This window comes from Tachypleus tridentatus, chromosome 6, assembly GCF_004210375.1.
Source record: "Tachypleus tridentatus isolate NWPU-2018 chromosome 6, ASM421037v1, whole genome shotgun sequence".
NCBI classification, from domain to species: domain Eukaryota; kingdom Metazoa; phylum Arthropoda; class Merostomata; order Xiphosura; family Limulidae; genus Tachypleus; species Tachypleus tridentatus.
This window is the reverse complement of record NC_134830.1, coordinates 19,127,715-19,144,578: the sequence shown is the minus strand read 5'-3', so window position 1 is coordinate 19,144,578 and position 16,864 is coordinate 19,127,715. Positions and strand designations below refer to the sequence as shown.

The window sequence follows — 16,864 nt, the reverse complement described above, 5'->3', positions numbered from 1 at the left end:
ACAGTGATTGTATGACCCAAGGAAACACAGACAGCTACAGCCTCCAAGGGTGTGTTGAGTGACAAAGACAAGGTGGGCACATACTGATCAACCAATAGTGCCACCCCTCCAATGACTTGTCCATCACACAGCCTGTCATTTCTGTACAGAGAAAACTGATGAATGGTGACTGTATCAGCATAAATGTTTCTTGTAAGGAAAAACATACAGGATGGTAGGAAGCAATCAGTGTTTTGATATCATCCAGATTAGAACGTAAACCTCAACAGTTCCATTGTATCAAGGTGGCCATTTTTAATGACGGGTAGGCAAAGTGGCTGAAAAAACCATTCTGTTTACGACCAAATCTTTTTTCCTTACTGTCTTTAGTCGGAGGAGGTCTATCAACCTCCATGGATCCTGCCCTGAGTCGATTGGGCAGGTCTTTATTATTGGAAGGGGATTCCTGTGACTGAGAATGCAAACGAATGATTGTTTTGCCTCTTGGGGTGGGAGAAAAAGATGTATCAGAAGAAATGCCTGTATTTGAAACTGAAGGATGTGGATCTTGAGGTTTGTTGGAATGTATGGGAGGAACAGAGATGGGTGTGGAAGTCAATTCATCAACCTTTTTAACCATGGAGGTCAAAAGGCTTTTCATTTGTTTAGAAAACGATTCTCTTGGAGGCACAGAGAGATCTGTCTGCACTCCCACTATAGTTGTGGAATGAAATGCAGCAGCATATGTCCAAGATGGAGCAGTGGGCAGCAATTTCCGAGCCTCAGGATAACTAATGTTATAAGTTGTTTTCAAACGCTGCACCTCTTTTTCCTCCAACCATTTTGGGCAAGAACAAAAGTAGGAAGGGTGAGAACCATTGCAGTTGACGCAATGTGGGTTCATGTCACATTCATAGGCATCGTGGTCCTTGCCACCACAACGAGCATGTCAGGGAACCACAACAAGATGTTTTTGAGTGGCCGAACCTCTGACATTGGAAACATCGGAGAGGGTTTGGAATGTATGGCTGTAACCTGCAAATTAGATAACCTGCCTTGATGGTGGCAGGTGCACGTGATAATGTAAATGTCAAAACGAGGGTATTTGTTGGTAGTGTAACTCCATCTTTGCGAGTGGAGATGCGCCTCACTGCAGAAACTACTTGAGTGGAGAGACCAGCAAGAATCTCTGACTCGGAGATGTTCTTCAAATCCCTCTCAACAATAACTCTTTGTGATGAATTCAAGGTAGGATGAGGGGTAACCTCAATAGGTATATCCCCAATTGCCGTTGAATTCAAGAGGAGTTCACTGTGTTGGGTTGCGGATGTTTCAACTAATATGTCTCCAGATTGAAGCTTCTTTACTGACTTTGGAGAGCCAGCAAGACCCTCTAGTCCCTTCTGAATAAAAAAGGGGACATTTGCCCTAAAGGTTTTCTGAAAGAGAATGTAATATAAGAAAATGGGGTACGTGTGTTACAGATGTTGAAGATTGCTGCTTAGAGTCTTTAAGACATGGTCATTTACCTATTGACTGTTTTTTCACTATTTTATTTAAAATTTTTGAAGGAGGATCCACAGGGAAATACAAAAATTTCGATACCCACTGACCCCACCCACCATGAAGCCCTACGAGGGGACGCACTACAATGTCATGTAAGGACAATGCAGCAACGCCAGGGTTTTGTGAGCACTATACCCAAACACCAGCATCAGGCACAATGTCCACAACACTCGTTGAGAACTTCCAACACTGGTACTTGGTTGACTCTAGCCCAAATGGACCAGCCGATTGACCCAAGGGAGGCCACCGTCTACAGTAATTCAAGGCCAAAGTGGTGTGTTAGGGTTGGACTCCTCAACCACCAGGATCCTCTCCTCTCTTCAGGGGTTGCCACGCATGGCAAAAACGTGGGTGGATGTTTAGATCCCAGAGAAGGTAAACAGACAGAACAAAACCTTCCCTGGGAGGTCCCCTCACCACATACAGGAATCCACACTGAGGGGATTCTGCAAGGAATATGTTTACCTTGAGTTGTTAAAAACGTATCTTTAAACATTTTCCACATGTGATCAGTCTCTGAAAATATCTCAACCACCCATTTTACAACTGATATTCTTGTTGCATTCCTTCAAAATTTGTTTTTTTCAATTTGTAACTAAAATATCATTATACCTTATCTCCACATGCAGCAAAACATTAAAGTTAATAAAGCAATGGTCTATTTGAAGTTAATACTAAATCTAAAATAGCACTGTTTCTAGTAAGTTCCTTGACTAGTTGGTGAAGAAAGCAATTCTAAACAGTTTCCAAAAACCTTTCTCCCTCACACTTTGATTCTAGCATTTCCCAATATATATGTATGAAATTAAAATCATCCATAATTATGATGTCATTAAGAACTGAAACATAATCTTATTGTAATGTTTCTCACTGGTTTCATCAGTATTACTTGCTGGTCTGTCACAAATTCACACTAAAAGCCTTGCCTTTTATATCTGCTAAGAGAAGTACAAAGAGATTCCATCTCCTTGCTATTATTTTTGACATCCTCAGCTTCATGTTCTGCTGGAGTGTTTTTCCACCAATACAGCAAACACATTTTAAAAAACATAACTGTACAACTTGAAGTTGGCATCAGCAATATAAATTCTTTCCACACCCCTGAACAAAGTGTAAAAAACTTTTATATGCATATAAAGATCTATACATCTGCTGTTTTTAACAAACAAAACTTAGGTTGATAAGATAATCTCACTTAAAACTGCTGAAAAAGATAATAACACAAAATGCTTACAACCCTGATGAGAAAGGTTATGATCAGATATTGCGACTAAGTTCAAATAGTTAAGACTTACAGCCAATATTTGAGATATTTAGAACTTTACATTATACCTTTTTACTAAGTTTAACATGTTTTGGCTAAAAGCAATGGGAGTTAAGTAAAACATAATATGTTATTATGAAGAATATTTCAAAACTGTAAACAAACATTTGAAAAAAAAACTTGCATTATTATATTAAATACTTGTTATATGTTATGCTGACCTCCACATTACTCCACAACAAGGCCTTGTTGAAATCTTCACTGTTTAATTTCCGACGCTTAGCATGTCTCATGAAATGTCCAGCATTCTATTGTGAAAGTGAAAGAAAAACTGAACTTCTGATATACATAAAAATTCTTCTGCATATTCTGTTTTTAAAGATATAGATAAATTGATAATTGGTGAATTAATTTTTATTCTTAACATCTGGGACAATCTATGACAGGTCACTCACTCTCAATGCTAAAGGTTTGTGACTTCTGATGCTATCTGAAAAGCTACCAGTGATACAATATTTAGCCAAATTTTACACATCTAGAAATTTTTTTTGTAGAAAGGTGCCAAAATTTGAACAAAATGACTTCCAAATGAAATCAATGGCATAAAAGTAAAAAAATATTTTCATATTTAATGCCACAGTATAAAAGTAAACTATCGTTGGAAGGCTCTCTTTGTGCTGTAGCCAAATATGCCATTATTTTGTCACATTCAGAACTTTAACTTCACATGGATTGTTGACCCCACAATGATGAGCAAATTTAAGATTATATATTGAAGATCATACTTTCCTCTTAAGTTTTTCCCAAAAATCAATATAGGATCTTATTGCATCATGAAGTATTCACTAATTATATTGTGTCATTATAATTTCATGTAATAACTTTAGAAATGAAAAATAACTCAAATTGTGTTTTTAATAATGCTGGCAAGCAATGGTTGTGAATGGTTATAATTCATATACATACTGGAAATACTAATAAAAAGAGGTACATGCACATAAACTCTATTCTAACTCAGTTGATGACTGTCTTCAGCACTGTTGTTGCATCCTGCTGCTCCTTCTCTGACAAATTGTATATTTTTCCTATTGCTATTGAGAGGTAATCAAATATTCATTGTAGCACTGGTTCTTCATTTTAATTTATATTGCAGTAGATAAAATTGTACCAAAAGTCAGTAGTTTTACAGGTGAGGCATTCACTTAAAAAAACAAACTGTATGTAGCAGAATCAAAGTTATCAGAGATAAGACATTTTTACAGGCAAGTTCTTGATTGTACTTCCCATCAGACCTTTGAAAATAGCAACCATCTTCAATCTTGATCTTTCCCTCAAGAGTTTTATGTTCTGGTGAATTACACAAACCACAAACAGTGCATTCCACTTGCCCCTACTAGCACAATATTCTTTGACAAAGTTCTGCAAACTTGATTAACACCCACCTTTGAATACTCCTGTTTAAACATAATGTAAGCCTCAGAAAAGTTGCATACTATCAGCTTCTTCTGTGGTTTCACATTTTCTCTAACAATCTCTAATGACAAGCTCAATTTTGCTGAATAAATCATTCTTATGGAAATCTTTCACTCCTTTTAATGTGTTAAGGCTGAGAGGTCTTCATGGTTGAGGGTTTAGTATGGCAAGGATACAATTCTCCTCTATTAACTGTTTTGCTGTCCGTGCCATTTGAAATTTTGTGTTGAATTCAAAATTTCTAAATGCTCCAGCTCTTCAACAGAAGTGTTAAAAGTTGAATCTTTTTGTTTCTATTAACAAGTTGGCTCACACACAATCCACCAGTGGGTTTTGCTCTATTTACTTTTTTAATAGCCACTTATTGGCTGGGACACAATGGCTACATGTACACTCTTCCTAAAAAAAGTAATTATAAAATGACTAGTGGGACCCTGGAAAGTATTGGCAAAACGACTTGGGAGCCAATGTGTTAAAATATCTGCAAAACATTTCCTTCAGCTGTTATATCATTTCATCTAGTCATTCCTCCTTTCCAGAACTCTTTACTTAAATTTCAGAGATCTCCAATCTTAGTCATTTCCTGATAGTTCCCTCAATGCATTAAAATTTCTCTTCTGGGTGGCTCTTCTAGAACAACTTCTTTGTAGCCACAAAAATCTCACAAAGACTTTAGATATACCTTCTTTAAAATACTACATCTTTCTCTGTTGTTGCTGGTGCTATGACATTTTTTATTTATCATTAGGAAACCAATATTTTCCTAAACTGAAAATTTATTTCCAATATATACTTACCTTCCCTCACAGAAACCTTTCTCAACTTGTACTGTCCTCTATAAGCACAAAGTTTCACTCGTCAAGCCTTGGTGCTCCCACTTATTTCTGCATTTTTGCATGCAAGTGATTGTGCAGGATTACGAATAGGAGTGTGATACTACCCTACATAACTAGCATCTTTTCCTAATCTTACAGCTGTTAACTTCTTTGATATTAGTCGAATCATACCAAAAGTGGGGAGAATGGGTGGAAAATGTGAGTGGAGGTACATTTCTCTCAGAAATACATTTTCAATTTAAGAAGGTTTTAACTTCTTATACAATACTTTACCTCTTCTCACAAAAATCTAGAATCTCACATTGAACTGGTGGAGGGCTAGTAAAAAGATGGTTCCCTCTTAGGAAGCACCTAAAGGAAAACCATGGGAAGCAAGAAGGAATTAAAAACAATACAATAATGGGAAACTACACCACTTTTAAGCCAAATACACTTTTGCCCTTTAGCAACATGTTGCAAAAACAAGCAGAAACATGGAAGGACCAAAAGGAAAAATTACAGAAATAACTGGACTCCCTGATGTAGTGACAAGAGCATGACAAAGTAAGTGTGAATTTTACCTACACCTACACCTAAAGGTATCTGGAATTGTACATCAGGTTTATGGTAAAAAAAAGGTACTCTACCTTTCCCCTCAAAATTGGGTGCCTGCAAAGAAGAGAAGGTATCGTACTAAAAACTCACTTCCAGAACCAACATCCAGCATGTGATAGAAAGGTGGAGGGCCGAGGTGGGTGTTTCCCTCCTGTTTAAAACTGACATCATTGGGAATTTTTTGTCCAGTCATTGGTAGAAGGAGGGTAACCACCCTTAAACATGTGGAAATTTATGTGTCTTATCCACCTACAACCAAAACCAGATCAACTGGGAACAAACATCCAGCAGACAGTAGAAAGATGTACTGTGATTACAAAACCTAACAGCATTAGAATTTAATGTCCAGCCCATAGTAGGAAAAGGATACCATCTAAATGCATATGAATACTTATGTGGCTTGTCCATTTCCAACCAACAACCAATTCCAAGGAACCTCAGCCAGAGCAGCAAACTTCAATATATGGCACAATGCACAAACAACACCGTGCAGTATCTGAAATAATATATCAGATCTGCAGTAGGATAGGCATCACATCATCTACAGAAGAAGAATGCCACACACTACTTTCAACTAAGTGGTAAGGTAATTAGTCTGAAAAGAAGAAAACATGAAAAAGCCAATAGTTATCAAGAGAAATGCAAACAAACAGCACACAAATTAAGTGGTGAGTTTGACCGAAAATGGAAATGGCAAAAAAATCAAAGGAAAGGAGAGAATTTCACTGAAGAAACAAATGAACTCACGAGCCACAGAAGGAAGCAGTATAGCATGCCATATACTATCAAAAAGTCCTGACCAGGCAAAGATGGATGGGATTCGAGTGGAAAAAAAGGAAGAAAAGGAAAATGGTGTGAAAGAAGAAGTTCCCTCTTAAGCAACAAAAGTCGTGATCAAGAAAGAAAACAACATTGGAACTCAGAAAAAAAAAATGCAGCAAACATTAAAAACAAACACCTCAGAACAATGTATACACATACCAAAAAAAACAGGAACAAATACTTTAAGGAAAGGTGATTTAAATAATACAAAGGCAAAAGGTCCAATGGAGGACAGGGAAAAACACAGAGCACCACACAGGGGTACTAATCTGGAAGGGAAGCAGGGTAAAAAAAATTGTAAACAAAGAAAAAAAATAAAAAACATGGAAAAGACTGATAAACTGAAAATATAAGCAAAGTTTGTAAACAGAAAAATGGCAAATAACATCCTCCTATAGCCAATAACAGAAGAAACAAAAAAACACTATTCAAAAACACCAAGACAAAAAGAATGGCATGAGGAACTGTAGCAATGGAGAGGGCTATAACCTCTTGGAACAGACCAAAAAAACAATACATATCCCATGTAAATAGGTAAACCTCTGTGGTGGAAGAAAGAGAAAAAAGTAAATGAAGGAAAGGAAGCTTCACAGAGAAAAAAAAATCCAGCTACAGACAAATGATGCACACCAAAGTGCAACTGATGAAGGAGTTTCAGAGATAAAGTAAAAGGAAGCAACACCAAAAAGTAGTGCTGCAGTAAAAACAATATGTGAGCCAGCCAATACATAACCAGCAGCACAACACTACATAGAGTGGTTCAAAGTATGGCAACGACACGAGAAAGGAAACGATTAGGAGTATATGATGCATATAGGTACCAATCCAATAACTTCCAATTCAGAGTAATGACTGCTCCTGCTAACAGATGAAGAACAGGAGACCAAAATCAAGGATGAGATGTACTGAGAAAATTACCAAAAATTTCCAAATCTGGAACCCTCCACAAAGCCCACAACACAAAAAAAGGGTAAATCCAAAGACCACAGTGTTGGAATCATCTTGTCAGAACAAGATAACTGATACATGACCAGATTCTGGATCCAACAAAGAAGATCCAATGTTAAAAAATAGAGTTCTTTTGACAAAACACCCCTTGCCCAATGATTTATGACACTGCCATAGAACCACTGGAGTGTATCATCACCAAGTGGCCCAAAGAGGCCTTCAATAAAGTGAAAAATGCCCAACAAGTGGCAAGAAGCTCCAAGATTGATATGAAAAAAGGACTTGTAAAGAGAAAATCTTCCCACAACCTTTTGAGTATTCAGACAAACCACACAAGCAGGAAAAGAAGCATCCATAAAAGGTAAAATTCCACATGGTAGTGTTACTCCAATTCTTCCACCAGTAAAAGATGGTCTATGTGGAAAAGGAATGGTAAGGGAGGTATCTAGGAATCCTAAACTAAGTCTACTGATGATGACACACGAGGGTGTGAACAAGAGGAATAAGGGCATCATGAAAAACTCATATTTCCTGAAGCCAATCTAACAGGACAGTCTCTTAAAAAGAAAACAAAGGATGTGGGACTGATTCATCTTTTGAGGAGGTAATAAGCAACATAAAACAGTGGAAATAAAAGTCCCAGGAATGGATCAAGCAGCCACAGGAGAGAAGAAACCATAATTGAGACAATGAGGGAGATAAATGAAAGTAGAGGACCAGACTTTCAGTACCCACAGATCAATCACCAAGACCTCTAAACATGGACAAATCAAAGGAGTCTGGTCCCCACAGCACTGACCCAAGAAGGGTGGTCAATGTAAGATAAATATGGTAAAAGATAATTGAATTATTGAGGTCTAATCCCAACTGAGGGAGAAACAACATCAATGCTAGAAGTCCAAATAAAAAAAGTTGAAACAATGATAATCAAAAGCATGATTATCCACATTATGTGCAAGTTGAGGCACACCACCCCCAAAATGCAAATGTTCTACAAAACAACTCGCATAAGCTCCAATATCCAGGGGAAAAGAAATACTAAAATTATCACTCAGAAGCTAGTAGTAGAGAAAAGCACATGTGGAACACAGGAAACAAAATATAAGAAAAGAAAATAACATACCTGAATAATCAAATCCATCAAAAGGGAAAGAGGCCTGGACAAGTTTCCCAAAGTAACACACAACTTAGAAGAATATTCAGGAGAGGGAATAAAGCTGTCCAAACATAAACTTCCCAATCACTGAAAACTGTGATAGGACAATCATTAGTTTGTTCTGTTTGTTGCATGAACTTGACCAACTACTATCATTTCATAGGCTAAAAATCATGATTCTGTTTCACTGGATGAAGTTGATAATTGCACTGCAGCAGAAGTAGTTGTGACCATCTGAAACTGAGAGTGCATAGCTTACAAAACTGAAAGTGAAGGTAAACAAAACAATTCATAATTCTTCATAAAAGAGAACTAAAATGATAAAGAACAATGTAATTAAAGCACAAAACTGAGAAGCAAAACTTGCGAATGAGTGAATCAAACCAGGAACACAAAAAAAGTGTCTATTCTATAAGACTGCCAAACAAAGTGATTAACAGCTGCAATATTAAAAATAACACTAGTTGCAATAGGAATAGTATTGTATTCCTATTAGTCACACTCGTAAATGAATATCAAGACTAGTGGCAAAAGAAAATGTGTGCAAATATAAAATAGTATAAATTAAGAAAGCCTTTTGAACACTGAGATATCTTATCAGAAACTAGTTTGGAACAAATATTTTCTGCACTTATTGCATAGTTACTAATCTGGAATCAGATTAACAGCCCACATGAATACTCTTTCATCATCCAAACTAATTATTTTGCACAATTCATTCACATGTGCTTTGGTATGGTGTACATTCTTTGAAATACAGTGCTTTGTTTTTGGAGGATAGTTTAATTGGAGCTTGCTTGTTCTTTTTTTTAATATATAGCCAACACACATCAACTTCTGTTCCAGCGCACCCCTTACTTGTAGTTCTGTTAGGTGCTGTTCACTTGGTAGAACTTGGTACAACTCTCAACTACTAGACTCACAGGTATATACTCAATGAAACTCCTTATGGAGTAAATAATTTGGAAAAAAGAAAAATCAATCACCAATTCATATTTATAGGTTCTTAAGTCTAAACTACATTCAGTATATGCTCCATTATATACAAGCACAATTAAATGTCCCACTTTTCAGTACCAATAATCATCACATGATGTAGCATCACCACAATGAACTGTTGGTAGGAATTAGAAGTGTCCCATAAATGTGTTTTTTAAAAACTGATTGAAATCTCTACCTTCTCAAATTTGAATTAGTTGAATCTACAGGAAATCTCTCTTCCAATCAGAAACAGTGATAATCCAACCAATCATTACATGCTCTCCACAATCCACCAGGACACTATAAAAGACTGACAACACCTGCATAAACTGACTTGAAGACAAAAAGCAGAATACTTTAGAAACATTGTCCTCTACACTTGTGTCTCCACAACAGGCAGTTGCCATCCATTCTACAAAGTTTCACCTTCTCAACTTGTTTTTCCTTTCCAGTTATTCCTAAAGTTATCACTGGGAAACTAGAATGACATAATGAAATCAGTGAATATTGCCTGATCTCAAATTTACTTTTGGTAAAGACTAATGAGGATGGTACAAGCTACAGAATCCAACTTTGACTCAAGTTATAAGTGAAGTCAAACTTCAACAATTCAGTGATGAAGATCAAGTCATTTTACTACAACATTAACAAAATTTTAGAAAGTTAGTGATACTTTTATGCCATAGATCTCACCTGAAAGCCATTTCAGGAAAATATATCTGGTTTGGGCAACATAAAAACAACATTCAACTTACAGACATGAAGCTTGATAAAATCTTATATATTTATGACACCAATAATTCAGCCAACTGCTATCACAACTGGAAGAGATCATGTCAAAAAACTACATGACTGATTTGACATGAAATAATCCTTTAACTTGTTCTCAACAAATAATAAAGCATGAAGATTATAAATGTCCTGAAAATGTTGATTTCTAGATAATAATTCTATGCATAAAGTGAATATTGTTATAAAACAATACACATTTAACAATATATTTTTTTAAATTTAAACATATGCAATATATCTCCTCTTGAACACATTTACATATTATTATTACTAAACAGTCCATTACCAACAGATCTGGTTGACCAGCGAATTTTTGAAATTGATTAACATTCACACAAAATCTCTAGATTATAAAAAACAAACAAACTTAGCACTTGAAAACAATTTTTTTTTTATATATAATAAACATAACAAACAAGCAAGACAAGTAAACAAGAAGATGGACAACACCACCAATGGAAATACCCTGCTTTCATATCATACAATCCAAAGTTAATCCACAAAGGGAACATCTGGTTAATATGAAAACAGTATTTAGATGATACAAAGAAAATTTAAAAGTAATCTATTATGAAAATTATGTTCAACTTGATGTCAGTAAAAGTTGGAGTATTTAAAAAAATAATCCTCCTAATAATCCATTTGAATGTTCAGAATCATTAGACATGGAAAAAGGAAACAAATGAAAGTGAAAAGCAAAAGAATTTACAAAAATGTAACAGTGCTCACAAACTAAATAATTATATAAACAGTGCTCACAAACTAAATAATTATATAAACAGTGCTCACAAACTAAATAATTATATGAACAGTGATCACAAACTAAATAATTATATGAACAGTGCTCAAAACCCTCACAAACTAAAGAAGAAAAACAACTGTTTTTTCTGCTTATTGATATCAGTGATAAGAAAAGGAGTTTCTCTATCTACATTTGAAAGCAAATGAATTAAAATGGGTTATTCTTTATCAACAAGCATAGTAGTGCATAATATTTAGGTGTGGCCTGGGGAAAAATGGCCACCTCATATTACCTATTGCTCCTCATTGTCTTAAATCCCCCTTACAACAATCTAAGAGTCTTTTTATAAACACCTAACTTCGTGTTGAGGTTTTCAAAAACTGTTAAATTATCTGTTTAACCAAAAAATACATTGCTAAAGTAGAAAACATCAAGTAACATAACAGTTAAATGTTCTGTTGATTATTTGTAGTGCTAGCTCATCAATGATTGAAGTTATTACAATGATTTACACACTAAAATGTCACATTATAGCATTTTCCACTAACATCAATACATAACATCAACTGTTACCAACATTGTGACTCCCATTCATTAAATATATTGTTTATAAAAAGAGGAAAAATAAGGGGTAAAAAATATTTTGAAAAATAAGAATGACGTACAGACAGCAAAAATATAGAAATAAGGAAGGGATTAGTACATAAAACCATACAAAAAATTCCGACACAAACCACTGAGTGAATAGTTACAAGCTTATGGAAACTAGTCACTGTAAGGTTTTATAGCATTATTCAGTTTAGAGGATTTAATGCAAAGGTCAAATAATGTAAACAAAAGAAATTCAACATTTAGTTGTAGGTGAAATGGTTTCTTAGAAAGATACAACTACCTATATACAGATTTTGTACGTTCATTCATACCATGTTTCTGTACTTTTTGTCATTGCCATCCTTACATCATAATTATTTTTTTTTAAATTATTTATATTACTTGTTTAATTATAGAGGCCTGCCAACAATAAATATCAAACATGGCAACACTCTATCACCTCATTTAAAAAATTATTTTCAATTTTAACCATATTCAGGTTTGCATAAAGTAGACTAACATTAAATAAATTGTGATTATGACACTTCTTAACTGTAACATTAGGACAGTAACTTGAGTAAACTATTGTCATAGTCTGCAGTTATGCTAATAGTATTAGACTAGACTATCTATTTATAACCACACTCGCTAATGTCTGTAATAATATTACCTGAAGCGCTTCTCTCAAACGATAGTTGCTGTCTTCAGCAAGAAGGCTTATAATATTGTCAGGAATTTCAGAATAGCCACCACATTCAGCAAATAAATTAATGGATTCTCTCGTCAACTGTGAATACTTTTTATCTTCCACGGTTGATTTCTTCTCCAAGTTTTCATTCATTGTTAATGTTAATAATATAAGCTGCCTATACCGTGTACATGTAATTTTGTCAATTCAGCGTCAAATGTGAATTTACTGTATGTACACTCAATAACTGTATTATTATTGAAACGTAATTCAAATTATCAAAAAGTATCTTAAATTTAAAAAGATGAAAAACTGCGAAAGCTATGCTAAAATGCAGATATGAGTAAAATATATCAATAAGAGGGAATACTCACTTCTGCATTAAAGCAAATCAACAATGGTTAAGTTAACAAGTGATTAAGTTACTATAATGAACTACCAGAGCTAAAAGTGAAAGTTAACAGTTTTTAGGTTTATGTCCACATACATCTTAAATAAATATTAATGTTTATTTTTTGGCTAAGCTTGAATACCTTGTATAACAATAACAAATCAATAAACAACAAAAAAAAATCTTAAAGGAAAACTAATTTCAACAATCTCACGTGCCCTCTTCTGTCTCATGTTGTCTTTTGGTATATTAGCCGGAACATTTTTTCAATGTTTAATGATACATGACTATCCATCTCATTTTTAAGTTTAATATAAAATTTAACGTGGACCTCATGGTTTACACTGTTCATATAGCGCGAATGTTAAAGTAAGTTATATTTAGAAGCAATAGTTATGGCAAATTTGTTTACGAATTTGTACTTGTGTTATGTATATATTAACTCTAAAGAAGCCGCAAAGGCGGAATGATGGTTTAAATAAAAATATATAATTTTATATTTCTCTTTCTTAACTTTCGTTAGTACTTCTGTAATTCAATTGTTATAAATTTACGTCATGATTATAAAACCTTCTGAATTTGTCTCGTTAATTTAAGTGAGTATCGTTTCATTACAACATATCATAGTTTGTAGATAGTTCTAGGCCTCAGTCGGTCAATATACATATATGTGCAAATATTTATATATATATATGTGCAATCAAATTAGTGGAAGTAAGTTAGTGAAAGAAAAAGTAAGACAAAGTAAGTGAAAGATATAGTCAGATAGATCTAGACTGAGTTTCTTGGTTTAGCCATAAAAAGTGTTACAGTGGCGACTTTAAAAGTGTTATAATTGCAGGCAAGATGGTCATAACGTTTCTTTGTTTGAAGTTAAACACAAAGCTACACAACGGTCTATCTGTGCTCTTTCCAGTGCGGATATCAAAACTCGGTTTCTAGCATGTATAATAATAATATAATAGAGAAGAATAATCTGCCTCATCAACTGGATTCTAAGGTAGCTTAACCAACCTGTGTGGACTTTTGATGAAAAAGAGAATTATTTAAAACTCTGGATACTAATATAGCGATTAAGTGTGGAGCAAACATTTGTATATGTACGTTTCACTTGTTTTTTAATATATTATTTTAAAATAATGGGTCGTATGCTATCCATATATTGTTGAAATTTATCACCAATTCCTCAGAGACAACTGCTGTGAAAAATTCTGGCCCTATAAAAACCTGACAATCAACATTGCCTACATAAACCCAAAATTATTAATTCCTCAAGTACATTGGAAGTAAGAATTAGGTAAATCTAGATGATTTTTAATTTTATATAACCTGCCAAATTTCAACACTTCCCAAGGTCACTTTAAGGGTATTCAAAATCCCCGAGTCACACAGACATTTTCAACCGCTTTTCCCGCCAGAGAACAATGTAAGACTGAAGAAGACGTATGAATACGTCCAAACTAGTTTTTGTATTATACGAATTTTGTTGCGTATATTGGCTAAGAGTGTCAGAGTTTGATGTACATGTGGCCCAAGGATTCTTCTGTAGCAGATATCTGTGACTTGTTGACGATAAATTCGAACAAAAACAGGCACAACACAATCTACTTGTTTTAAAATAATATATTTAAAACGAGTCAAAACGTATTTATCAAAACTCTTCACACGATTGGTCATTAAGGTTGTACCTAAAACTTTTAAATAATTATATTTCCTTTCAAAACTTCACAGACTGACTCAATTAAAGGCTGAATCCAACTGACAAAACGAACCTTTTTTCTTTATCTTCTTTTCTGATAATACACATCAGTGGATAAATAATCTACATTATCCTATGGTATACCACAGTTGTAACCTGAACTTCAAATAATTTTCTCTTTTTCTTCAAAATTCACACCGACAAGTTCAATTACTTTAGAATACCCTTTGAGAAGACAAATTATTCGTCCGGTATGGCAAAGTAGATAGAACACTCGACTCGTAATCTGAGGATCGCGGGTTTGAACCGCAGTCGCCCTTTCAGCCGTGGGGACGTTATATTGTGAGGTCAATCCCACTATTCGTTGATAAAAAGTAACCCAAGAGTTAGCGGTGAATGGTTATGACTAGCTGCCTTCCCTCTAGTCTTACACTGCTTTGCGCGAAATTCAAAAACAAGCAAACAATCTAACCAACATATTTATGGATCCGCAAGCAATAAGCAATACTCAACTAAATTATTCGCCCGGCATGGCAAGGTGGATAGGGCACTCGAGTCATAATCTGAAGGTCGCTAATTCGAATCCTCGTCGCACCAAACATGATGTGACGGTGAATCCCGCTATTCGTTGGTAAAAGAGTAACTCAAGAGTTGGTGATGACTAGCTGCCTGGCCCGAAATGGCCAGGTGGGTTAAGGCGTTCGACTCGTAATCTGAGGGTCGCGGGTTTGTTATCCTGGTCGCACCAAACATGCTCACCCTTTCAGCCGTGGGGCGTTATAATGTGACGGTCAATTCCACTATTCGTTGGTAAAAGAGTAGCCCAAGAGTTGGCGGTGGGTGGTGATAACTAGTTGCCTTCCCTATAGTCTTACACTACTAAATTACGGACGGATAGCGCAGATAGCCCTCGAGTAGTTTTGCGCCAAATTCAAAACAAACAAATAAAGAGACTAGCCGCCTTTCTTCTAGTCGTACATTGATAAAATGGGGACAGCTAGCGCAGATAGCCCTCGCGTAGCTTTGTGCGAAATTAAAAAAAGTCTATTATTACTGTTATTTCAAATATAAACTAGAAAACTAAAATACTTAGATTCGAGAATATTTCAACTATAAAACCACTATCATTTCACACAATTACACGAAGTTTTTATAGTAATTTCAAGTTTGATGGTTTAGAGTGGGTCAAGAATATTACAGTAATGTAATCTAATTTTGAGAGTAGATGCTGTTAACTAACTGCTTTGCTTCTAATCTATAAGTTGAAAACCAGGGACACATTATGCATGTCAGTTTATCATATCCTGCCGTCATCACAACCAAAATAATCACACAAGTGTTAAGAAAAACATTCTTGTTAACTAAAAACTATTCGTAGGCCTGGTTACTAAATTTGAGAATGGAAAAAAAAGACCCAAACAAGACAGGAATGGAAGCGGACAAATCAAGTGATCTGGCGAATGATTACATAACAAACTAACCCGTCTTGACTTTACAGTTTACACAGAGAATGAAATTCCTATATTACTGGCTTCCCCACTTCCTCTGTCGTAAGCTTGGTGTTTGAATAGAACCTCAGCCTTCTTCATTATACTTTATCTATAATTAACTCTAGAATACTATAATCATGACTATTTTACGATTGGAAATTCTGATTCTATTTGTTTTGCCTTATCTCTATTAAACTACGAAACTCACTTTAAAATATTTCCCTTTAAAACTAATCACCCACAAGCCTGTTAAATTCACGTTTTCTTTCACGAACAGATCTCGTGGCAGAACAGTCTGCGAACTTACTATGCTAGAAACGGGGTTTCGATACTCGCGGCTAGAAAAGCACAGATAACCCATTGTGTAGTTTTGTGCTCAATTACAAACAATCAAACCTTTCGCTATCTAACTTTCTGATTGTTGCTTTTCACTTTTTCTTTCTACTTTGTATTTCTCTACTTGCTCTCACGAGCCACGTATATATTTCTCATCACAATGTTAGTAAAGCCTAGAAAACGGTGTAATTGCAAACATAACGTATAACTAGTACAGGATTATGCAACCAAATTTGTCACAAATATCGCACTCCGCCCAGGGGCTCAACGGTATGTCTGCGGACTTACAACGGTAAAAACTGGGTTTCGATATCTGTGGTGGGCAGAGTACAGATAGCCCATTGTGTAGCTTTGTGCTTTATTCAAAACTATAACAACATAATTATCGCCTTTAAAATAATTACTTTTAACTCTCTTGTTATGAAAAGTAAATTAAATATTAAATCACCAAATAAAGTGTTTGTGTGTGTTTTTCATATAGCAAAGCCACAATGGGCTATCTGCTCAGCCCACCAT

General features: G+C 35.1%; 1 protein-coding gene across 4 annotated transcripts in view; it reads right to left on the bottom strand.

Annotated features, from left to right (window-relative positions):
• Nucleotides 1-13,270, bottom strand: part of LOC143252042 (TAF6-like RNA polymerase II p300/CBP-associated factor-associated factor 65 kDa subunit 6L) — a 64,379-nt gene extending 51,109 nt beyond the window's left edge. Inside the window, exons 1-3 of one of the 4 annotated variants that reach the window (XM_076503592.1) lie at nt 13,038-13,270; nt 12,415-12,610; nt 3,031-3,117 (exon numbers count right to left, since the gene is read on the bottom strand). In XM_076503592.1, the coding sequence (XP_076359707.1) occupies nt 3,031-3,117; nt 12,415-12,585 (258 nt within the window). In that variant the 5' untranslated portion in view covers nt 12,586-12,610; nt 13,038-13,270. Of the gene's footprint in view, nt 1-3,030; nt 3,118-12,414; nt 12,611-12,965 lie in introns of all 4 variants that reach the window. The other 3 variants (XM_076503590.1, XM_076503591.1, XM_076503593.1) reach the window with 3 other exon arrangements.
• Between the last annotated feature and the right edge of the window lie 3,594 nt (nt 13,271-16,864).